The sequence below is a fragment of the Stigmatopora argus genome, chromosome 12, assembly GCF_051989625.1.
Source record: "Stigmatopora argus isolate UIUO_Sarg chromosome 12, RoL_Sarg_1.0, whole genome shotgun sequence".
NCBI lineage: Eukaryota > Metazoa > Chordata > Actinopteri > Syngnathiformes > Syngnathidae > Stigmatopora > Stigmatopora argus.
Genome location: NC_135398.1, coordinates 13,466,259 through 13,491,864, shown reverse-complemented (window position 1 = coordinate 13,491,864; position 25,606 = coordinate 13,466,259). Strand labels below are relative to the sequence as shown.

The 25,606-nt window shown below is 39.3% G+C and overlaps 1 protein-coding gene across 3 annotated transcripts in view; it reads left to right on the top strand.

Moving 5' to 3' along the window:
- Nucleotides 1-4,428: 4,428 nt before the first annotated feature.
- Nucleotides 4,429-25,606, top strand: part of tox (thymocyte selection-associated high mobility group box) — a 44,317-nt gene continuing 23,139 nt past the window's right edge. Inside the window, exons 1-4 of one of the 3 annotated variants that reach the window (XM_077616255.1) lie at nucleotides 4,429-4,621; nucleotides 4,971-5,130; nucleotides 23,040-23,105; nucleotides 25,471-25,581. In XM_077616255.1, coding sequence (XP_077472381.1) covers nucleotides 4,440-4,621; nucleotides 4,971-5,130; nucleotides 23,040-23,105; nucleotides 25,471-25,581 — 519 coding nt within the window. In that variant the 5' untranslated portion in view covers nucleotides 4,429-4,439. Of the gene's footprint in view, nucleotides 5,131-14,449; nucleotides 14,595-23,039; nucleotides 23,106-25,470; nucleotides 25,582-25,606 lie in introns of all 3 variants that reach the window. The other 2 variants (XM_077616254.1, XM_077616256.1) reach the window with 2 other exon arrangements.

Sequence of the window (25,606 nt, the reverse complement as noted above, 5' to 3'; positions counted from 1 at the left end):
ACTGCATTTTAAACCACTGCAAAACATACACAAAGAGACGTTTTAAAAATCAGGTTCACACTTTGTCAAACTGAACAAATTGATCATTGTGAATCCCAGAATTAGATCATAAATTTGAGTTTGTACCATAAATGTTTACTTTGGAAAGGGCTATAAATGTCATGTTTTGTTTGGGAGTTTGGTGGAAGTGTGTGTGTGTCTCCCTTGTGTGTGTTGTCTTGGTGATGTGTGTCCCTTTTTGCCCCACTTCCTTATGTGACCAGGTGTGTTTGATTGATAATTATCCCTTGTGCGTCTATGGTATGCTTGTTGTAGGAGTACTCAGTCAAGAATCGCCTCAGGTGTGTGGCGCGGTCGGACCCAAAGATGCAGGAAGTCAAAAGAGACAGGAGTGCTGGCTTTAATAAGAATAAACCGAAAAAAAGCCATACAAACTTGGGACGGGGTAAAAATCAAATAAAGAAACAAACCTAACGAGGATAGAACATACGCACACTGTCAGGGAGACGACATGATCAAAGGTAAGCAATACTCCCGCAACAGGCATACCAGGACGCAACGTATAAATAGATGCAAAAGGGATAAATATCAATCAAACACACCTGGTCACATAAGGAAGGGGAGCGAAAAGGGACACACATCACCGAGACAGCACACACAAGGAGACATGCACACACCTCCCCCAAACTCCCAAACAAAACATGACAATAATATCTGAACAAAAAAATACAGTGCTACCTCTATATATATAAATATACCATGCTGCACACTCACACCCATACCTAGGGGATATTTAGAGCAGGGGTGGCAAAGTCCGGTCCTCGAGAGCCCCTATCCAGTCTGTTTTCCATGTCCCCCTCCACCATCACAACTGAATCAAATAATTGCGATCGGTATGAAGCTTCTGGACAGCTTGCTGATGAGTTGATCATTTGATTCAGGTGTGGTAGAGGAGGGAGATGTGTTAAACAGAATGGATAGGGGCTCTCGAGGGCCGGACTTGGTAACCCTGCGCCGAACCCTAACTCTAACCTTAACCCAAAACCTAATCCTAAACCTAACCCTAAACCTAACCCTAAACCTAACCCTTAACCTAAACCTAACCCTAAACCTAGCCCTAAACCTAACCCTAAACCTAACCCTAAACCTAACCCTAAACCTAACCCTAAACCTAACCCTAAACCTAACCCTAAACCTAACCCTAAACCTAACCCTAAACCTAACCCTAAACCTAACCCTAAACCTAACCCTAAACCTAACCCTAAACCTAACCCTAAACCTAACCCTAAACCTAACCCTAAACCTAACCCTAAACCTAACCCTAAACCTAACCCTAAACCTAACCCTAAACCTAACCCTAAACCTAACCCTAAACCTAACCCTAAACCTAACCCTAAACCTAACCCTAAACCTAACCCTAAACCTAACCCTAAACCTAACCCTAAACCTAACCCTAAACCTAACCCTAAACCTAACCCTAAACCTAACCCTAAACCTAACCCTAAACCTAACCCTAAACCTAACCCTAAACCTAACCCTAAACCTAACCCTAAACCTAACCCTAAACCTAACCCTAAACCTAACCCTAAACCTAACCCTAAACCTAACCCTAAACCTAACCCTAAACCTAACCCTAAACCTAACCCTAAACCTAACCCTAAACCTAACCCTAAACCTAACCCTAAACCTAACCCTAAACCTAACCCTAAACCTAACCCTAAACCTAACCCTAAACCTAACCCTAAACCTAACCCTAAACCTAACCCTAAACCTAACCCTAAACCTAACCCTAAACCTAACCCTAAACCTAACCCTAAACCTAACCCTAAACCTAACCCTAAACCTAACCCTAAACCTAACCCTAAACCTAAACCTAACCCTAAACCTAACCCTAAACCTAACCCTAAACCTAACCCTAAACCTAACCCTAAACCTAACCCTAAACCTAACCCTAAACCTAACCCTAAACCTAACCCTAAACCTAACCCTAAACCTAACCCTAAACCTAACCCTAAACCTAACCCTAAACCTAACCCTAAACCTAACCCTAAACCTAACCCTAAACCTAACCCTAAACCTAACCCTAAACCTAACCCTAAACCTAACCCTAAACCTAACCCTAAACCTAACCCTAAACCTAACCCTAAACCTAACCCTAAACCTAACCCTAAACCTAACCCTAAACCTAACCCTAAACCTAACCCTAAACCTAACCCTAAACCTAACCCTAAACCTAACCCTAAACCTAACCCTAAACCTAACCCTAAACCTAACCCTAAACCTAACCCTAAACCTAACCCTAAACCTAACCCTAAACCTAACCCTAAACCTAACCCTAAACCTAACCCTAAACCTAACCCTAAACCTAACCCTAAACCTAACCCTAAACCTAACCCTAAACCTAACCCTAAACCTAACCCTAAACCTAACCCTAAACCTAACCCTAAACCTAACCCTAAACCTAACCCTAAACCTAACCCTAAACCTAACCCTAAACCTAACCCTAAACCTAACCCTAAACCTAACCCTAAACCTAACCCTAAACCTAACCCTAAACCTAACCCTAAACCTAACCCTAAACCTAACCCTAAACCTAACCCTAAACCTAACCCTAAACCTAACCCTAAACCTAACCCTAAACCTAACCCTAAACCTAACCCTAAACCTAACCCTAAACCTAACCCTAAACCTAACCCTAAACCTAACCCTAAACCTAACCCTAAACCTAACCCTAAACCTAACCCTAAACCTAACCCTAAACCTAACCCTAAACCTAACCCTAAACCTAACCCTAAACCTAACCCTAAACCTAACCCTAAACCTAACCCTAAACCTAACCCTAAACCTAACCCTAAACCTAACCCTAAACCTAACCCTAAACCTAACCCTAAACCTAACCCTAAACCTAACCCTAAACCTAACCCTAAACCTAACCCTAAACCTAACCCTAAACCTAACCCTAAACCTAACCCTAAACCTAACCCTAAACCTAACCCTAAACCTAACCCTAAACCTAACCCTAAACCTAACCCTAAACCTAACCCTAAACCTAACCCTAAACCTAACCCTAAACCTAACCCTAAACCTAACCCTAAACCTAACCCTAAACCTAACCCTAAAGCTAACCCTAAACCTAACCCTAAACCTAACCCTAAACCTAACCCTAAACCTAACCCTAAACCTAACCCTAAACCTAACCCTAAACCTAACCCTAAACCTAACCCTAAACCTAACCCTAAACCTAACCCTAAACCTAACCCTAAACCTAACCCTAAACCTAACCCTAAACCTAACCCTAAACCTAACCCTAAACCTAACCCTAAACCTAACCCTAAACCTAACCCTAAACCTAACCCTAAACCTAACCCTAAACATAAACCTAAACATAACCCTAAACACAACCCTAAACATAACCCTAAACCTACTCCGAAACCTAACCCTAACCCAGCGCGGTAAAGCCACCCTAGGTTTAGGGTTAGAGTTAGGGTTCGGCGCAGTGGTTGCCAACACCAGTCCTCGAGAGCCCCTATCCAGTCTGTTTTCTATATCTCCCTCCTCTACCACACCTGAATCAAATGATCAATTCATCAGCAAGCTGTCCAGAAGCTTCATACCGATTGCAATTATTTGATTGAGGCGTGATGGTGGAGGGAGACATGTAAAACAAACTGGATAGGGGCTCTTGACGACCGGACTTGGCAACCCCTGCACCTAACCCTAACCCTAAACCTAGGGCATATGTGTCAAAGTGGTGGCCCTGGGGCCAAATCTGGCCCGCCGCATCATTTTGTGTGGCCCGAGAAAGTAAATGATGAGTTCCAACTTTCTGTTTTATGATGAAATTCAAATGAAGATTGTAGATTATTTCCTGTGTTACCTCATTTTAAATCAATAATTGCAATTTTTTTTTACTAATTTGAATCTCCAAAAATGATCTATCAATTAGCACGATCGAGAAAGCTGTCAATTTATTAATCGATTAATTTTGGCAGCCTAGTTGGAAGACATAACGGCCCTCCGGATGTAATCGAAACTACCATGTGGCCCGCGACAAAAAATGAGTTTGACACCCCTGACCTAGGGTGTCTTTAATGCGCTGGGTTAATACCCTAAACTTACCCCTAAACCTAACCCATACATGTGTATATATACACATATATATATTTATATATATATATATATATATATATATATATATATATATATATATATATATATATATATATATATATATATATATATATATATATATATATATATATATATATATATGTATATATAATATATATAATGTACGTATATGTATAGTAACGCTGTCCACATATGCCGGTGTACCATGTCAAAAAGGTTGGCAAGTGACTTTTATTTTGGTAAAACGGGGTGGTTTCCGCTTTTGTTGATGTTAGCGAAAGCCAGCTTGATGGCCGAGCTGTCTTTGTATGGGTGCTCTGCAAAGTGTTCGCCGGAGCTCCGAGCAACGCGCGGCAGCAGCAGCAGCAGCAGCACAACAGCACAACAGCAGCAGTTGTCAGCACAGCAGTCAACGGGACACATCATTGAAACACTTTCAAGTCGCATCTCAGCCTTGCTGCGCAAAACATCAATACCATCAAGGAAACAGGTGGAGACCCGTCTTACAGTGAGTTCTTCAGTCTAACATAGTTTTTCATGCTGTATTCATTCATTGTCAAGGAAGTATTGTGTAGACTTGGAAGTTCCGGGAGTCATTGAAGCATGAAAACCGGCGTGGAGTGAAGCTCTTGTTCCAAAAACTTACGGGACCTTGTAAATAAAGCCTGCTTTCGGCTTCCTTTCTCCCTCCTAAAAATCGAGTCAGAGTGGCGTTTGGTGCCCGAAGTGGCTCGTGGATGCTTCGCCCTATGTGTGCTCGGGGACTTCTAACTTTGTGAAAAAAAGAAAAAAAAAAGGGGGAAAAAACCCAAACAAAAGCAAATTATACTTTTTTGTAGAAGGAAGAAAACAAGCAGAATACTAGGAGCGCGAGAAGTGGATGTTTATTCAGCCATGGATGTGACAGTTTACCCGGCACCTCCTCAGCCTCTGGCCGCGTCTGAGCACTCGAGACTGGGGCAACTCTCCTACCCTGACCCGGCCTTTGGGACCAACAAGGTAGGGGACACAAGAGCAGGAACCTTCTCGTGTTGCTCATTGTTTGCCAGATGAAAGTCACCTTTGTGTTACCCCTGCTATAATTAACTGTGGGGGTATTCATCTGTCTTGCCCTGCCAATTAAATGGTAATTAATTGCTTTATTAACCTGAAGTTAATTAAAGCAGTGTCAGCTACCACTGCCTATTGACGACGTACTAGGATGATGTTAGATTCCCTTCAATGTAATTCTAACCAATTATGATTTGAACAGCATCACGATATGTTTTGAATAATGCGGTTTGGGATTTTTAAAAAAAGATAAAGACTTGCAAAGGGCATTTCCTGACCGTTAATCTGTTGTCCAAGAAGTTCTCTCTCGCTCCTGGCAAGGCGAAAGGTCAGGGTCAGAAACCTGTGGCTGATTTCCATCTTTATTCTGTTTTTGGCCAGTGTGATTTCCTCTCATTTGACTGGGATTAACCATTATTTTCTAATTAAGTGGAAAGGAAAAGTGAAGCTAAGTGTTAACCTTCAATCCTAATGCAAAGAACTGAGACAAATTCATTCTGTAATTGAGTGAAAGATTCTTATAATGATCGACCAAACCAGAGAGAATGTTTTTACGATAAAAATATTCCTCATGTTTAATTGACAACACAGTAAGTAATGTTCCCTTTGATTTATACAGTGCTTATTTTACTGAAGGGTTTTCTTTGAACAAAAAAACAGCAACTCAGCAGGAAAACAAAAAATGATGGTGTAAAGCATTCATCAGAATATAATTCATTGTAATCTCTTATAACGTGTCACTTGGGAATTAAGGAAGCTAAAGTAAGCTGCAGTGTTTCATTTCTGGCTTTACAAATAAGTCCCAGCTACGAAAAGTGTCTTACCATGCTCTCAAAGAGGAATATATAGTAAGTTGTTTTGCTCAGAAATGGCAGGCAAACATCCTCTGAAGTGGCTCCTCTAAGGTTTCTGATGTATGGGCAGATTGGAGCATCTGTTCACATTGTATTATTGCACCCTTGCATGTGGAACTAATATGAATGGATCTCGAAAGAGGCATAGTGGAATGACGACTATGCTGCCATTCTTCATTGGGACGCGGCAACTGTAGGTTATCCGGCCTTGACCTTTGACCTCGAGATGGGGCATATTAATAGAGTACCCCAATTTTATTATTGTGATTTCACATGTGCGCAACGTGTTCATTTGACATGTCTAAGTCTGGCAACCTGCTGCTTTAATTCTAAGAAGTTGATAATTGCATGCACAAAGGTACTATGCCAGTGTGCCCAGCGTTGTTGTCAGTCTGTGTTTGTTTGAGAAAAGATAGAGATGAAAGATAGAGGCTGCGGATAGAGAGCAGGCTGTGTGGTTGGGGGTAGGGAACAGAGAGAAAGAGAGAGAGCGAGAGAGAGAGAAAGAGAGAGAGAGAAAGAGAGAGAGAGGGAGAGAGAGAGAGAGAGAGGGTTGTTGGGGGTAGGGATGTTGCAGATGAGTGTGGTTGTAGTGGGGGTGGGGCCACTAAGGTTTGTACTATATTTCTCTCTGTGTCTTTTGATTCATGGCTCTGTCGGTCTGATAGACAAGATCATATTACTGTGTAGGGGAACAGAGAGCAACTGAATATAGAGGAGGGAGAGAGACAGGAAAAGCACAGAGAAACATTGAGGCTGTGAGACTAGAACAATTGGAAGAATAAGGAACCAAATGAGAGGAGAACAACCAAAAAAGAAGGTTGTGTCAAAAGGAAAAAAAGAACAGAGAGGCGTGCCCTCCAGATGTGTTAATGTAAAGCCGCAGAGCCAGATTTTCCATTTCATTTGAGTGGATACAATCCTCAGCACAATTACAAGATTCCACTCTAAGTAGTATGCATGTGATTATTAACCATGACAACCGATCTGAAATTGAGGCTGCACATGCACTGCAACCCTAAATTCATCATTTATATGACGAGCTGAATGTGTCAACACACATGTAGAAACTAGCTGGACATTGAACAGATTTTACTCTGCCAGGTGCCATGCGCACTCTGTGTAATGTCAAAGTAATGTGTGGACAGAGCAGACTTTCCACCCTTTTTCTGCAATCCAGCCTCGACTGTATCAGAAATAAGCAACTGTCTGTCTTATGTTGAGTTCCACTCGGCTGGTGCAGTGTTCATCTCCCAACTGGTTGACCCTCAAATTGGTATTCAATGGACACTTTAGTGAAATAGTTACACAAAATCTAGGAGTTAAAATTTTGTGTATTTGGCTTATTGGAGTTTGTACTTTACATGATGTCTTACTTGCATAAGTTTGTAACGTTAGGTGGCGCCCTCAAAGTTGTTTCTACTCAACAATTATATGTGAGCTTCTTGATTTGATCTTATTTTGCATGTTACATGCAAAACATAATCATGAATGCACCGTAGTTCAACAATATCATACCCATAGATCAGGAGTGGTGAACAAATTAGACATAAAGAGCCAGAACTTTAAACTGTGAGAGTCAAAGAGCCACGCCTTATGGCAGAAGCGGCATAAAAAAAATCCAATCTGCCAAAATATTTTTAAAATATAACTTATTATATGTTTTTAATGGGCTCTGATGAATTTGAGTGTGTTTTAAAAGAGAATAAACCTAAGAGATACATGAAATGAACCAAAAAGCCACAATATATAGTTCATTCATTTTGGATCGGAGCCATATGTGGCCCAAGGGCCGCGTGTTCGCCACCCCTGCACTAGATGAAACACTTTGCTTTGAGAGTCATTTATTGTGATTTCTTGCTGTAAAGTATATTATTTATATGGACCTTTGTGATTGTAATTCCTTATTTTGCTTAACTCCCTTTGTCCTTGCCCGTGAACTAAAAAGAGTAGTTCCAATACATGAGAACATGTCTGATCAAGGCAATTTCCTGTGTGCTACATATGTGAAAGGGCAACTCTGGTTCTGTTTCTCCGGACATTGTTTAAACTTCCTGAGATGGCTTTGCATTAATAGCATTCTTCGAAGGTTACACATTAGATTATTACAGGGTTGTGAACCAGAGATAAGCGTCTACTCAAAACCTGCTGTGTTATCTTGGTTCAACTGCAGAATCTTTTTTTGTTTCCTTAATATATACTTCTATGAAGGCAGTATTTCTTTGAGCGCAGGAAAACGATGTGTTGAGTGTTGTAGCATGTTCATAGTAGAACAAGATCCATTTTAATTACAGTTTATGTTCAATTGTCTGCATGGGGAATATTTTAATTGCAATCTACTTTTGTGAGATGTTTCCATGTGACAACCTCGAAATTTATGGTCTCATTTGAATAGAGCCAAAATAACTGTCCACCTCTGCCAAGAGTTTACTCCGTTAATGTCTGTCAGTCTGCAGTACTTCCTATTCATTCACACTATGAAACATGATAGGAGGCATGGGCATAATAGGAATTTGTGGCTTTTTTAGAGGAGGTACAGGGATTCTACTGCTTTCTAACATCTAGAAATGGATGGCTATAGGACTGCACAGTGAAACTTTAATGAACACAATTCAGAGGATTTCATGTTGTATAATATTTCAATATCGGAAACTCATTCTTCAGAACATTGCTACAGTAGGACCAATTCAATTTTTTGCTGCGAGCTGAAAACATTTGGTTTTGACACGTGATGCGTGATCAGCTTTCATTTTCGATCTTACAATACTGCATAAAACTACTGATGTTACAACAGATGAATAGGAAACTAGGCTGGAAAAAAAATGCCCTAAAGTATAGAGCTGTGCCCTAAACAATCTGGGACAAAAAAAGTGTACACTAAACATTAAGTCTTAATAAAAGATGGAAAGGCTAAAGCCAGAGTCGACATAATGGCATGGTTTGGATTTGCACTGCTTCTTCTGGGATTGGCTCATTAATCTTCATTGATGTAACTCAAGATGGCAGATGCAAAACTGATCTCAGAAGTCTATAGAAACATTTTGTCTCTCTGTTTCAAGACAAATGCAACCAACCTATTTGGGAGATTTTTCCTCATGTAGCATTATAATGACATCCTGCCAAAACAAGAAACTCTTGACTGGTTTAATACAGCTTTAGACTTAATCCCTATATTTTACTGTCCCAATAGTTTAGTTTACCTAAAAATGCAGTGTTTTGTTACATTTTTTTCTGTCTAAATGAAAACAAACGTGCTCTACACATATCAACAAACAAAATTTGAAATGCTGATCGCTGGTTTGATATATATTGTATCATGTGAAATCCAAATGATTTTAGCCTTCAGGAAAAATATAAGAATTAACTTTACTGTTCTAGGAGGATGTGCGTTTGATATGCATAAGATAGTGTTCCTTAAATTCTTAAAGGGTACAGACCAGATAATAAAACACGTAAATATGACTGATAGTACCACTGCCTTTTTCATTTTTTTGTGTGTGTGTAGCAATAGTGTCCGGCATAACATATCGTCTTCTTCTTTTGTGCGCATCTGTTACTATGGTTGTAAACACAAGAAATTGAGATAAAAAAAGGATGGGAGCGGTTGTCGATATGGCTAGCAGCCAACTCAGTGTGCTTGTGCACATTTTCATCATTGAGAGGACCAGCTACATGAACAGAAGCGGCTCAGCTACGTTGAGTTCTGATTGGTCAAAAGAGCAAAAAAGAATAATTTAGCTTGATACTTTAAAACCATTTTTGAAGTCATCTGTGATGTGGTAGCTCAATGTTAACACACAACTGCTTTATGAATAAAATCTTTCTGAAATGTAAATTGAGTGAGACAGGGTCTAGAAGGAATAGCTAAGGCATAATATAAATAGGGACAAGGTAGAGAGAAATGTGGGCCTGGTAAAAGAGAAGAAATTTAAAATAAAGAATTCAGAACTCAGAAAAAACAAGGAAAAATACAGCAGGGTAGACATACTGTTTCAGTCATTAATGATAGCAATAAAAAAGGGGATTTCTGTCTTTAAATCACATTAGTGCATATTGTTCTTTTACAGTGCCAGTGTTAAACACCAATGAATGTTTCCAATACTCTAACGCACGTGTCAAAGTGGCGGCCCGGGGGCCAAATCTGGCCCGCCGCATCATTTTGTGTGGCCCGGGAAAGTAAATCATGAGTGCCGACTTTCTGTTTTAGGATCAAATTAAAATGAAGAGTATATATGTATATTAAATTTCCTGATTTCCCCCTTTTAAATCAATAATTTTATTTTTTTAATTCATTTTTTCAGTGTTTTTAGTTCAAAAATCTTTGTGTAAAATCTAAAAATATATAAAAAAAGCTAAAATGAACATTGTTTTAGATCTGTAAAAAACTGATTTTAATCCAGTTCTTTTAATCCATTTATATATATTAAAAAAAAAAACTAAATATATCTAAAATGGTCCGGCACACATGAAATCAAGTTGACGTTAAAGCGGCCCACGAACCAACCCGAGTCTGACACCCTTGCTCTACAGTGTATGCAAAATACTACATATTTATGAGAATTACAATGTAGACCAGGGGTCTTCAAACTATTCCACAAGGGGCAGCAGTGGGTGTAGGATTTAATTCCATCCAAACAAAATGACACCTTTTCACCAATCTGGTGTTTTAGGAGTGCAATCAGTTGATTGCAGTCAGGTGCTCCCTGTTTTAGAAGAAACCTGATTGGCTAAACTGTCTGTGCTGCATTGGTTGGAACAAAACCCAGAGCCCACAGCGGCCCTTAAGGACCAGTTTGGAACGCCTTGTCATAGACCACAATGAATCACTTAAAAACCTTTAATAAAATTAAGAAAACACAAATGATAACCTGCAAAATAACTGTCAGAGCCAGGCTTGCATTTAATTTGAAAATCTAAGATTAAGGACTCTGCAATCGGACTTTCAGGAGGGAGAGGAGCATTTAATTTGACATGTTAATAAGTCGTTTCCCAAAATGAATGTCTCCTGTAATTAAATCATTCTGTTAATGTATGCAATCAGAGTATTATTTAGTGTGTTTTGATGTGGCTATTATTTTTTCAAATTCAGATGATACTACCACAAAATAGGTCTTCACATACTAATTTTCACCAAGACTCAATGTACCGTGTTTCAAAATGAAGTTCCAGAAGTGATTGAAAAATATGGCACATCCATCATTGGGTCCCACTCTCCTGGTTTCAGAAATAAGCAGTTTTCATTGACACGCCATTCTAAACAGCTCAATTTCACCATCAAAATAAATCTGTGTAGACCTGATTGAAACTTTAAATTTTGACTGTATGGCGACAAGTGGTACAACAACTGTATGGGGTTGGGTAATATTTTTGTATAGTAATCTCAGAATCTTTACACAGTCAGCACATTGGAGTTCCTGTCCCATAGACTGAGAATAGAGAATGCATACCTTCAAATATGGGCTTCAATAATAGAAAGAGAAAATCCTGGCGGCTGTTGTGATAGGGCCCTGACCACTACAAAGCGAGCTTCAATTAGAAGCATGTGAACACTATGGCTAATATCGTAATCACAATGTCCATTTTTTCTTTAGATTAGATTAGATAACTTTATTCATTCCATATTTGGGAAATTTCACTGTCACAGTAGCAAGAGGGTGAGAATACAGACACAGGAAAATACATTTGAGACACAAATAAATAGGTAATAAATAAGTTAATAAATAAATAAATAAGCGTGTTGCTTTACAGCTATGTTTTTCACGGCTGATCACGTAATAGAGTAGGTGTGTCCAGTATGGTATACTAGTTGTTACCATATAAGCACCTCTTTAAGTTTCAGAGTGACAACAGATTTTTGCATATTTTTGTGATTGACTCATTATGATCAGGTGTGGCGCCAATTTTCCCATTCCACATTCCAAAACTAACATGAAGCTGAAATGCACTTTGTGACAACATAATTTGCTCTGGTTTCTCTTGTTGCCTTTAGCTAGGGAGTGGTAGAATAGCTGCAAATATTATTACAGTCTTCCCTCGATTATCGCGACTCCACTGCAATTTCACTTTTTCGTGATTTTTTTTGTGCTATTCATTATTATTTTTTTCTTTTTTAAAGTTCATAAAAATGTGAAGAAAAAAAAGTTAGTTGTAATAGGGGTGATCCAGTTTCACATTTTTTTTGATTATCACGGCCATGTTTGGTCTACATTAACCGCGATATTCGAGGGATTACTGTAATGTCTCTATATTTCCAGGCTCATACATATTGGAGATGTGTGTGTGCTGTGCTTGTCTTACTCATTTATTGATATTTGTTTTAAAATATATGTTGTATTATTACTAGACAAATAACCTGACAAGGTATACTCATAAACATTAAGTTAATATATAGCTCAAATATTACATTTGGTTTTTCCACACAGAAATAAAAATAACTCTACCTTGATTGAATGCTTGTAAAAATTTGACCTAGTTCCAACTGTTAAAAAACAATCCATGTTTTGCAAATCCTTTGTTCTGCTGCTCCTTTGTGAGTATTCTAGTATGTAGTTTAACAACAAACACAGAGCCCTGGATCTACTTTACTCCATTATCCATTTGTAGACTTTCATTCTATTGTGGTAAGATCTCTCCCCTTGTAATCGTAGATAATGCTCTGTAGGGCTTGGTCCTCTGAACCTGCCCTGTATACTGCAAGTAGACACAATTTTAATAGGATATTCCTCCCTCCTTTCATAAACTGCCTTTATTCTCGTTTGTTAATATAGTAATGGAATGCCAAACTAGAAGTGTTTTCCACTTTTTTGTGGTTTTAAATAGTGCTGTGTGATGGATGGCCCATTTTCCTGGAAGCTGAACCAGCCCATATTAGAATTAATTAGATTTAATGAATTAAATTAGAATTTAGAATAAGAATGTTTACTCAATAATCATACATCACAATGAAAAAAAATGTAACACTCTATTTTCCTTTGTGGATGCGCAGGGGCCCATATTATGAGACCCAAATGAAAAGCTATGCCCCTGGGCGGACCTTAGATGAAAAAGCTGTGTCCAGCGGCTCGTGGATTGATGAACAACAAGTACATTGAATAGCACAACACATTGATTTTCAACACTTTACTCATCCGTTGCAGTAATATGGTTTGATTTGGCACTATGTAATCGGTTGTCTGCCGGTTTGCGAATTTTGTACAGATGGGCAAAAAAGCTAAGGTTCAACTACTTTTTACGTCGAAACAAAATTATACAATACTGACAAGGCAATGCAAATTTATTTGTATAGCACAAGTCAACACAAAATAATTCAAATTGCCTTATGTCACATTAAAATCAGCAATACACATTTTAAATTAAAAAAAATCCCATAAAAAGGATAATTATGAATCTGATTCCGGTACCTCGTGCAACACTAGTTTCTGCTACAATTCAAAGCGTTCTCCATAACTCAGTATCTCTCTTTAGTTAGAGATGGTAGTGTAACTGTACTACCAGCATTGGGCAGTAGTTCTTAAATATACTTTAGAAACAATCATTCTCAATATTTATGATTACCTATCAATTCAGTTAAACATAGAGTTCTGTTTCCAACGCTATTAACATACATTGTAGGGGGACGATTAATTGACCTAAGAATGATCACATTTTCTCGTCAGATTGCTACTATTTCGAAACTGTTGACTACGCCATCTTTCCAAAGCGCACAGTGGTGCACCTCTGCCAAAAAAGAAAACATGGAGAAAAATGGCCGTTTACTGTCCGTTAGGTGTACTTGTCATATCATGACAATATTGGGCATGGCATTTATTGGAATAGCGACCAATTTATGAAGATATACTGCATTTGAGTCGCAGGTGTTGATACATTGACCTTACTCTAAATGTCAATCCCACATCATATTTTTTACTTTTGCTAGCACTTTCCTAGAGCTAAATTACAACCCGTCTGTCCGCGTTAGCAGTTTTATATATATATATATATATATATATATATATATATATATATACATACATACATATATTTACATATATATTTATAATATATATTTATATTAGATACTTGATGATGGGGTGACTCTGAGCCCTATTGCGTGTTCACGAATGTGATTGAAAATGTTTCATTTAGTTGTAGCACAAAGATGCAGAGATGAGGGTCTTATAGTTGGGGGAGGTATGCCAAAGAAAACAGATGGATAGAGGCAAAGCGCTGCCAGAAGAGACTAATTATCAGAATTTAATTTCCAAAACAAACATATTGCAATCAAATCAAGTAATGCAATCATCAGTACATTGTTGTGTGAGTGTGTGTATGCCATATGTGTGTGGTATTTGCAACATCAGTTAAATTGAGATTGGAGAACTCGGATCATTTTCTAGGGAACTATACAAGCCATACTTTCTTCTATACTTTTGCAGATGAACATACGGTATCTATCCCAGCCGACTTCGGGTGAAAGTCAGACTATACCCGAGACTAGTCGCCAGTCAGCCGTAGGTTATATAGAGAGAAAGACCACCATTCGCACGGAATTGATCCCACGCTTGGCTGTACCGAAGTCAGGTGAGTGAACCAGTACACCAACAGCTGGCTTGCTAAAACAATACAGTATAGTAAATACAGCAACAACAACAAAAAGACAAAAACTTATTTGCCACCGTGAACCAAACTTTAATCACAATGAATCCAATTTTATTTTAATTATTATTTTGGCGGCCATGATTTAAATAAATTGATGGTTAGCGATTATTTATGCTTTACATTGAATAGGGCACTTTTCTCAATTTGAGGCAATCACCAGCAGGCAAGCACATTCAAGGCTTTATTTAATAACAAGCAAGTGCCTGTTGAGTAATTGCAAGAGAAAAAAGCAAAACATTGGAGATTAGGAAGAGATCAGATCTGGGAAGTTAACTGCCTTGTGACGGATTAATCTTTATTGTTGCGACTTGTTTAACCAATACTGCAGTACATACTATAATGTTTAGCTTCACTTGGCATATCTACAGTACCTTCATTCATCCATTACCTCGGGCGGCTCGGTGGAGCGAGTGGTTAGCGCGTCAGCCTCACAGCTTTGGGGCCCTGGGTTCAAATCCAGGTCACGTCCACCTGTGTGGAGTTTGCATATTCTCCCCGGGCCTGCGTGGGTTTCCTCCGGGTACTCCGGTTTCCTCCCACATTCCAAAAACATGCATGGTAGGCTGATTGGACACTCTAAATTGCCCCTAAATATGGGTGTGAGTGTGCATGGTTGTCCGTCTCCTTGTATCCTGCAATCGGCTGGCCACCGATTCAGGGTGTCCCCCTCCTCTGGCCCGGAGTCAGCTGGGATAGGCTCCAGCACCCTGGCAACCCTAATGATCATAAAGCGATCCAGAAAATGAAATAAGATGAGATCCATTACCTTTACCAACCCACCTTGCAACGTTCGGTGGGTTGTTTGAGCCGATCCTAAATTCACTGGATATGAGCATGGTACACTTAGAACTTGTTGCCAGCCAATCGCAGGGCACACAAATGGACTAACAAAAATTCACATTCACGTAGGTTTGTCAACCATCTTTCGGAAACAGAATCGTCCTGTACTTACTCAGAAACAAAAGTACGCGTTTAAGCTTATAAGATAGGCGCATTGTCCCCTATTAACGTTACCCTCGGAAATTGTGTCTGATTTCTACAATGAACAAATAGTGCTCAGGTTTTTTTTTTAAATATATAGAAATGTATTCCTACCTCTCCTGTCTTCTGTCTAAACAATAAGATGACAGAACGCTCAAATATGTATGAAAATACAAAAATCCCAAAGACAAACCTGAGATATGATTATCTGAATTTGATGGTAAAAAATATGTTTATGCCAGCCAATCATGTGTCACACAAGAGAGATGACTGACACTTCACTTCTGCATGTTTTTATATTTGGAGTTGTAATGAGTTTAGCGTATTTTGGCCTAATATTATATTATAATAGGTCATGTTGTAGTAATAAAATTTCATATCGATTTTTTTGCTGAGAATATACCAAGCAAAATGCCCAGACAATCGTAAACATTTGTACAAGGTATAAAAGAAAAAAATAAGATTTTTTTACAAAAAATCCCCAACCACCACATTAAGGGTTATATTTCATAGTTTAAAATTAAACAGGACAAATATTTATTTCATTCCAAACATTTTGTATTCAAATTAAATTGCCGAGAATTATTGTAGAAATAATGTTTATAAATCACTTTAAAGCACAAAAAGTTCTAAAGGGTGATAGTTATCAGGTATAATGTCCCTTATTAATACTTTTTTTTGGAGTTGGCAACCCTATTCACAGTCATATCTACAGAGAATTTATGTTTCAATTGACCTCGCATGCATGTGCAGAAAACTCACACAGGTACAGTGAGAATGTGCAAATTCTTCACAGGGAGCCAGTAGCCTGGATTTGGTCTCAGAACTGTGAAGCAGACCTGCTATCCAATCACCCACTGTGCTTCCACCTCAATTTCACCAGGTCATAATCCAATAGAGTTCATAGTAGATATGATGAGGTTCGGCTCATGGGTATGCAGCATTTCTGTTATTATCTTTATATGGACGCAAATGTATTCAGCACCTTCCTTGACTGTATGCTGTAAAACAGTTGGGTATGTGCAAAATTTACTGTGGGGATAAAACATGTGTTTCTTGTGAATCCAAACTCGCAAGGAAATTTGAAGTCCTGTGAAAGAGACTATGACAGCAAACACATATCTTAATGTGTTCTTCCAGGCTCACGATCTAATTGTATGTATGAGCCTCACAGACAGTATTTTTTCATGTATAATCACAAAATTCCCACTTATATCTTATTCTGAATATCTCGGTAAAATATGTTAGTTTGGGGCGGCCCGTGGTGCAAGTGGTTAGTGCGTCGGCCTCGCAGCTCTGGGGTCCTGGGTTCAAATCCAGGTCATGTCCATCTGTGTGAAGTTTGCATGTTCTGCGTGGGTTTCCTCTGGGTACTCCGCTTTCCTCCCATATTCCAAAAAATGTGCATTGTAGGCTAATTGGACATTCTAAATTGGGTGTGAGAGCATGGTTGTCTGTCTCCTTGTGCCCTGCGATTGGTTGCCCACCGATTCAGGGTGCCCCCCGCATCTGGCCTAGAGACAGCTGGGATTGCCTCCAGCACCCCCCACAACCCTAATGAGGATAAAGCGGTTCAGAAAATGAGATGAGAAATGAGATATATCAGTTTATTGTTAGCAATGACTGTCAAAAGGCAATGAATAAACAGCTGTTTCAGGATTTGTCACTTTTCTCATTCGCAGATATTACAGGATAAACATTGATGTGATATCCAAAGAGAACATCTAAATTGCACACATAGTATCACACATTACACTCAAAATACCAGTGAATTGGGTTTAGCAAACAAAAAGGTGTTTATGTTGTTGCTATGGTGACAAGACAGATAAACATAAAATGTTGCGCTGACCTATCACTGCTGTGTGAAACAACCCCCCCTTCTCTTCTCCATCTCTATCTCACTCTGCCTCTCTCAAACTCACACATAAACACATGCGTACACACAGTCAACCACTTTTCTGCCTGTGCTAAGTTGATTTATGTTCTCTAATGCACTTTAGAGTAAACTGAAATCTATGCAGTCCAGACCAGCCAAATAAATTCAGACAAACCCTTGAGGGTTAAACATGGTCTCAGGCTATTTACATGTCTGTCCATGTAAGACACTAATCTCCGAAATCAGCTCTACTACAACTAAAACAATAACAACATTATGGTTGATGGCAGAACATTTCTCACTCTATTTTCCCATCGTCCACCATTTCCCTTTATAAGAAAATGTTAAGACTTAGATTTTTCATTTGCAACAAAAATGATTTAATTACACTTTAGTCAGTTTGCACACTTTTCATATTTATTTTGCCACTTACCTTCAAACTCTAAAGCCTGTACTCCCCCATTCAACCTTTTATCAAGTATATGTTTCATGTGTCCAAACCTTCCCCCGTTTCTCTTTTTCATTGTCCTTCTCTGTCATCCTAATAGTCTCTCTCCACCTTTCTCCCCCTTTCTCCCCCTTAACTCCGACCCTGACCCACTTAACTGGCTGCTTGTTATTCAAACCTTTGCTTTCCCACACATGCACACGCACAGAGGCGTACATGCACACACACATGTACACAGATGAGGAGAGACTGGAAAGAAGGCAGACAGAAAGATAGATACACACAAACCGACATCCTTTCCACTGTCAAGTTTCAGAAAAAAAGAGCAGCTGAAACAGTGTAAAAAATACATTTAAAGTTGATTGATAGCGCATCCACACTAGAGCACAGAGTGCTTCCCTTTCAATTTATTCACCATAACATAATAAAGACCAGGTGCTGTTTAAGCAAATGATCGTATTCTTTCAGATCTTGGAAATGATATATATCCCGGGAGTTAAATTTGGAACAAAATATCGTTTGACAATACAGTGTTACCTCTACTTATAGATTTAATTCATTTCATGAATGTTTTGTAAGTAGAGACATATTTTACATTTAAATACCCAAATTTGGTTCAAGGTTCCCAATAACTACCCCCAAAACCCTTTAAAATTACAAAAAGTATACAAATTTTGGATGAAATATGCTAAATATTTATGAAGCCATTATAATGAATAAGTCATGCCAAGATATTTACTATTGTGGTGGAAGGGCAAGTGCGTCGTGAAGAGAACTTGGTGGTGGGTGATTGAGGAGGAGGCTAACGTTTGACAGCTGAGAAAACATTCATACACGTGCACGTAAAAATGCAACTTAACAACTTAAATTATGTTACGTTTGGTGAAAAATCGATTTATTGATGATTGCCTTTGATGACTTTTCCCATTTTTCCTATAATCCCCAAGGCACCCGCCGTCAAACTTGGCAATAGCAAAAATCGTGAAGACTTTATAGTATATTATATTAAATGAGTTTTTCCTGTTCCAAGATGGCAGTGAGTGAGCATGCAGCGGCTTCAAGCTCTCTCCACACTTTTCCCGTTTCACAAGTTGCTCGTCAATTTCGGACTTTAACATCAAATATAACCATATAGACTTATTAAACATCACTTATTAACCTCCGTTGTTAAAAAAAAACAGACAAACAGAGGATCTTGAATTGAAATTCTAGGGGAAAATTGCAATCTAAGACAAAAGAGTAGTCATTACACCTGTAAGATACTTATTTAAATAAATGAATGTGTCGATGACCCCTATCAAAATACCAAAACGGTAATGAAACAGTGGTATTGATACGCTAATTTAGTTTTCTATTATCATTGTACTTCATTCTGAACGACAACAACATGTTTAGGCTGTTGGCCAAATACATTTTCTTACTTTCAGGAACATTTATTTGAGATAAACAGTAATTCTTCAATGTAATACACAGGCCTTGATAATGTATAAACTCTGTAACAATACTGTTTTGGCTTTCTGTTGTCTCTGTAACCCTACACCCTATTTGCATAATAGCAGGCAGCTGGCAAATGGATGGGTGCTGTTACACCTCTATACCTGCCCAGGCCGTATTGTGTGTGTTTTTGAGGGGTGGAGGGGCGTGGTGTACATGTGTGCAAATTTGTTTTGCTTCTCCCCACCTGTTCAAACTATAATCCATGAATCTGTTTGACAACAAAACAGTAATAGTGTACTCAGGAAATCAGCGAGTATTATATTTTACAGTTTGTTTTCAGTCATTTTCTGAACTGCTTATTCTAACAAGGGTCGTGGGGGGTTCTGGAGCCTATCCCAGCTGACTTTGTGCACCAGGCGGAGGACACCCTGAATCGGTGGCCAGCCAATCATGGGGCACAAGGAGATGGACAACCATTCACGCTCACACTCATACCTAGGGACAATTTAAAGTGTTCAACCATCCTCTGCTGTATGTTTTTGGGATGTGCGAGGAAACTAGTACACAGAGAAAACCCACGCAAGGACAACATGCTAACTCCACTCAGTGAGGACTAACCTGGGATCGAGCCCTCGACCCAACAACTGTGAGGCCCATGCGTTAACCATAATAGTTTAATATATATATGTGTGTGTGTGTGTATATATATATATATATGTATATATGTATGTGTGTGTATATATATATATATATATATATATATATATATATATATATATATGTATATATGTATGTGTGTATATATGTATATATATATATGTATGTATATATGTATGTGTATATGTATATATATCATTTTTTTCTGTAGATTATGGATTGAGCAGTCAATTTAAATTCAGTTCTGTTTTGTAAAGGTGCTTGAAGCCAAGAAGCCCTGGAGAATTTTACACAATATTGAGCACATACAACATAAATAACATTTGTGCACATTTCCCCAACTACTTAAATAGAACTAAGACTTGGAAAACTTTTTTTACTTTCTATTTTCCATGGTAGGCTGGTTCAACACTCCAAATTCCCCCTAGGTAGGAGTGTGTGTATGAATGGTTGTCTGTCTCCTTGTGCCCTGCGATTAGCTTGCCACCTGGTGCCCATAGTTGGCTGGGATAGGCTCCAGCACCCTCCGCAACCTTTGTGAGGATAAGCGGTACGGAAACATTCATTTTCAATTACGCTTATCCTCATAAGGGTTGCGTGGTGCCTATTCCATCCGACCATGGTCAGGAAGTGGGATACTTCTTAAAATGGTGGCCAGGGGTTCAAATTACCTTCATGGAATAAGAATAAATAGAACCATTCAAAATGTTTCATTTAGCTCACCCTGCTGACATTTTGGGCTTTTTTTTATCCTCATCTAGCCACTAAATAACTGCTACTATTTCAATGTCAAAATAACATTCAAAATATTTTTTGGGGGCAAATTCAAGTTCTGACTCCTAAGACCTTACAAAATTAAAATGTGCTGGACAATACTTGTCTGTGGCAATTTCCGATTTGTGTGTTAAATTCAGCTTTGTTTTTTTCCCCAACTATAAAATATAATGATAATTAATAACCATCAAAATCCTTCATTTGTTGTACAAACAATTCGGAATTAATTCTCTCAATGAATAACTGAAGGAAAAAACTTTCCAATACATGTCATTCTGAATAGTCCCCTGAAGTTGGTGTAATACTGACTGTACTGAATATTCTGAGGCTGTTCAGTGCTTGCTACAGCGTGTCACACATAGTTACATAAATTTTTACTGCAGTGCAGATACAGACACCGCCATAGAAACACAAAAAATAAAGATAAGAGAAAAAAAAGTAGGGAAGTAAATCATTGTTTTCAAAATATCTTGCTTGTATTTTAATAATAGCTTCAGCTTTCATCATGTGATTTGTGAAATTTGTGCAAAGATATATTTTTATTTTGGGTAAAAAAAATAAAAATACTGTGTTTACAGGGCAGCCCGTGGCGCGAGTGGTTAGCGCGTCGGCCTCACAGGTCTGGGGTCCTGGGTTCAAATCCAGGTCATGTCCATCTGTGTGGAGTTTGCATGTTATCCCCGGGCCTGCGTGGGTTTCCTCCGGGTACTCCGGGGTTCAAATCCAAGTCATGTCCATCTGTGTGGAGTTTGCATGTTCTCCCCAGGCCTGTGTGGGTTTCCTCCGGGTACTCCGGTTTCCTCCCATCTTCCAAAAACATGCTTGGTAGGCTGATTGGACACTCTAAATTGCCCCTCGGTGTAGATGTGAGTGGGTTAGGGTTACGCAATCGGCTGCCCACCGATTTAGGGTGTCCCCCCGCCTCTGGCCCGGAGACAGCTGGGATTAGCTCCAGCACCCCCCGCAACCCTACTGAGAATAAAGCGGTTCAGAAAATGAGATGAGACTGTGTTTACTGTGTTTTGCGATGCTTTCTCATCCTACTGAGTGATTGAACTGCATGCAGCATTTTCGGCATGACATCCACACTGATGGCTGTGCGTCACATTGAAACGTAGGGCTTGGGGTTGGCAGCAGTGGCTTTTTTTGGACACCCGTGGCGAAAGTTTTGAGAGAGTTAATCATTCAGTCGAGGGAAAAAGTGGAACCAACCATGTGCCTTATGCCTATGAGTCATGTTTGAAACATACTCTCGTGCACCTTAATATTAAGTAGCAAAGTGGCGAACAATCACTATATTGCTTCATGGATTCTGAGTTTTGTTATGCCCCCCTGGAAAAAGAGTACATCACAGGAGATTGGCTATTTGAAAAGTAGATCTTGAGCAAAGAAGGTTTGAGCACCCCTGATTTAGAAGAAAGGTACTTCTTCCTCACATACCACTGAGATAGCTCAGCACCGCCACCTCGCAAGCTGCTTCAGTACTTCTTGAGTGCTATCTTACATTTTACTGTATGTGACGAGAGACAACAATGGGCTGCTGCAACGCTGGTTTGTGTGTAGGTCAGTGGAGCTTGCACCTTTTGGACACACTTGTCACGTTTTGCTCATGTGAACTGGAAATACCACTAATTAGAGATTAAGATTAAGAAAATAAAGCTAAGACTAGATAAATAAAATGGAAACCATCTTCTTTTTATTACTATTATCATTATTTTATACCCACACTGCTCATCCCTACCTACCTTCCGGCTTTTATTTTGATGCCAAGACAATGGGAAGAAGCCTTTAGTAGACCAAGGGTGTCAGACTCGGGTTGGTTCGCGGGCCGCATTAACGTCAACTTGAAAATCAGCAAATTTAATATACATCTATACTCTTCATTTTAATTTAATCCTAAAACAGAAAGTCGGCACTCATTATTTACTTTCTCGGGCCGCACAAAATGATGCGGCGGGCCAGATTTGGCCACCGGGCCGCCACTTTGACACCTGTGCTTTAGACTGTATGTTAGCCCTATTATCATAATCCTGAAAGTTTTCTTTTCTTTGAACAACTACACTGAGGCTTTTGGTTTCTATCCACTTTCAATTTTGGACCTAATTCTATACTTGTTTAGTTATTTATTGTGTAAATGTCTGTGATGATTTTCTTCGTATTTGACATTATTCCGCTTACTTTTTTGTCTCAACAGTTGGAAGGAGACACCATGTTTCTGAATATGCAAGAAACGGGACTTGACTATGATTCAAACAACCAGGTGTGCAATTTTGTTCCTGTATTTGGATTAGTGTTGTATCAATAACATTTTTGGGGGACGATGACGATTCAGTTACCCAGCTGTGTAGTGTTGGCCAATGCCAATATTGTACCAATCCCAAGTTTTTTGAATAAACATACAAGATATTTTTTCTTTTAGTACTTAAATACTAAATACTCACAAGAATATAAAGCAATTGGTATTGTGGCTTCGTCAAACATTCCTTAACAACCTATATGCTTACCTGGTATGGGTATTTTTGGAATGTGGGAGGAAACCGGAGTACCTGGAGGAAACCCACGCATGCCCGGGGAGATCATACAAACTCCACACAGGTGGACGTGACCTGGATTTGAACCCAGGACCCCAGAGGTGTGAGGCCGACACGCTAACCACTCCCGCCGTGTTTTTAGAACAGAGGTATCAATCAGGTGTTAAAAATCACTGATAATTTCTAGCAGAACTGTGAGGAGCAAGATTTAGCCAGATTTAAAAGATCTGTGAAAGTCAGTTCTTTCTAGATAGTTCGTTAATGGTGTGACACGGTGAAGTCGATGGGATGGGCAAAGAAGTTAAGAGAGGAAGCAGTTCATCTTCATGAGCAAGGATATGGATTCAAATAAAAGTAGCAAAAATCTCAAATTGTCAAGATATAAATATAATTCACAAACTCACAACTGAAGGCACAGGAGAAAAAACTACCTTGGCATGGCAAAAAGAAACTTGTCAGCAAAGGCTCTCCGGTACATGTGAGAAAAGCGGGAGAAAAATGCCTGAATGACTGCTAGAGGACTTCTCAGAGGGAGGTATTTAGGTTTCGACCCAGACAACAAGACACCCAGTATGAAATAAAGGTCTCCATGGCAAAGCTCCTAGATGCACCACCCTGTTGACACCAAACAATAAGAAGAGTTGACTCCAACATGCCGAAAAACATGTGTTCTAACTACAAAATGGAAATACTGTTTTCTGAAGTGATGAAACAAAACTGAAACTATTTGGGCCTACGGATTAACGATGTTAGGGGGAGTCAGAACTGGATCTATAAAGAAAAGAACACTGTGCCTACTGTGAAGCATGGTAGGGTGTCACTCATGCTTTGAACAGTTTGCTTTTCCAGGCACAGAGAATTTACAGTATTTGAAATGCAGCAGAAATTCAATGAGCTACCAAACCTGAAGCTTAGGTTATGTTTTACCTTCTGACTGGACAATTAATCCAAGCATACTTACAGATCTACCAAAGCTTGGTTAATGAAAAAGTGGTGAAAATTCTAGTGGAGCCATCTCAATTGCCCAATCCCATAAAAAAAATCTTGTACGACTCGAAGAAGGCAGTTGCAGCACAAGCCCACCAATGCCAACAAACTGGAGACATTTGCCAATAATAAATGAGCAAAGATTCCTTTAGCTCCGTGCAAGAAACTTGTTTCAAGTTACACTTCACCTCTCAAAAACGTTATTACTGACTAAAGCTGCTGTAATATGTACTGTAAGTGTATATGTGACCAGGCCGTTGAATACATTTCACGGGGAGAAAACCATAAAAGAGCATTATTGCTATGTTTCAAAAACTAATCTACTAATTTAAATTGGTTTTGTTGATTTTCAATGTGTGAATTTGGGTACTCGGACGTTTGGTCCCCGGACGTTTGGTGGACAGGACGTTTGGTAGAACGGACGTTTGGTAGAACGGACGTTTGGTAGAACGGACGTTTGGTAGAACGGACGTTTGGTAGAACGGACGTTTGGTAGAACGGACGTTTGGTAGAACGGACGTTTGGTAGAACGGACGTTTGGTCGCCGGGTTGTTACTGTTGAAACCAGCTCTCAAAATTATAATCATGAGACAGAGAGAGTTGAGTTTAATATCTAAATATCTAATATCAAAATATCAACAGTAAACTCTCTGTCATAATTTGACACCGAGCGAACCCGGCGACCAAACGTCCGTTCTACCAAACGTCCGTTGTACCAAACATCCGGTCGACCAAACGTCCGGGGACCAAACGTCCGGTCACGGTGAATTTGATAGGCTCATCAATACACAATAAATAACGGTATAAACCTTTGTGCAATGTGCAATGCTTCATATGATATTTGTTCTAAAAGTAGAGTTACATGAGATTTAGTCATCATTCATATACACTCAGCTTGTGACTGAATTAATCCATGTTGCAAAACAAACTAAGAATAGAATTCTGAGCCTGCGTGTTGGTGGGAATGAGTGCATGGTGAGCATCCCACTTTCTTTCACCACTTCACTTTCTCCTTGCTATTCTTCTTGGCATTTTTATTTGACCTGTGACCTTCTTCTGGCTGCTCGGCCCATCTGAACCTTTTGTTTGTTTCTGTGACTCCCACAGTTTCGTGTGCCGCAGCCCCCTCAGCCCCTCAGCAAGGTGACACCTTCCAACCCTTCCTCACATCACTGGAGGAGGGACACACACATGGCCGACACACATCGGCTGCCTTGGGTAATTACGCACACGCGCACATACG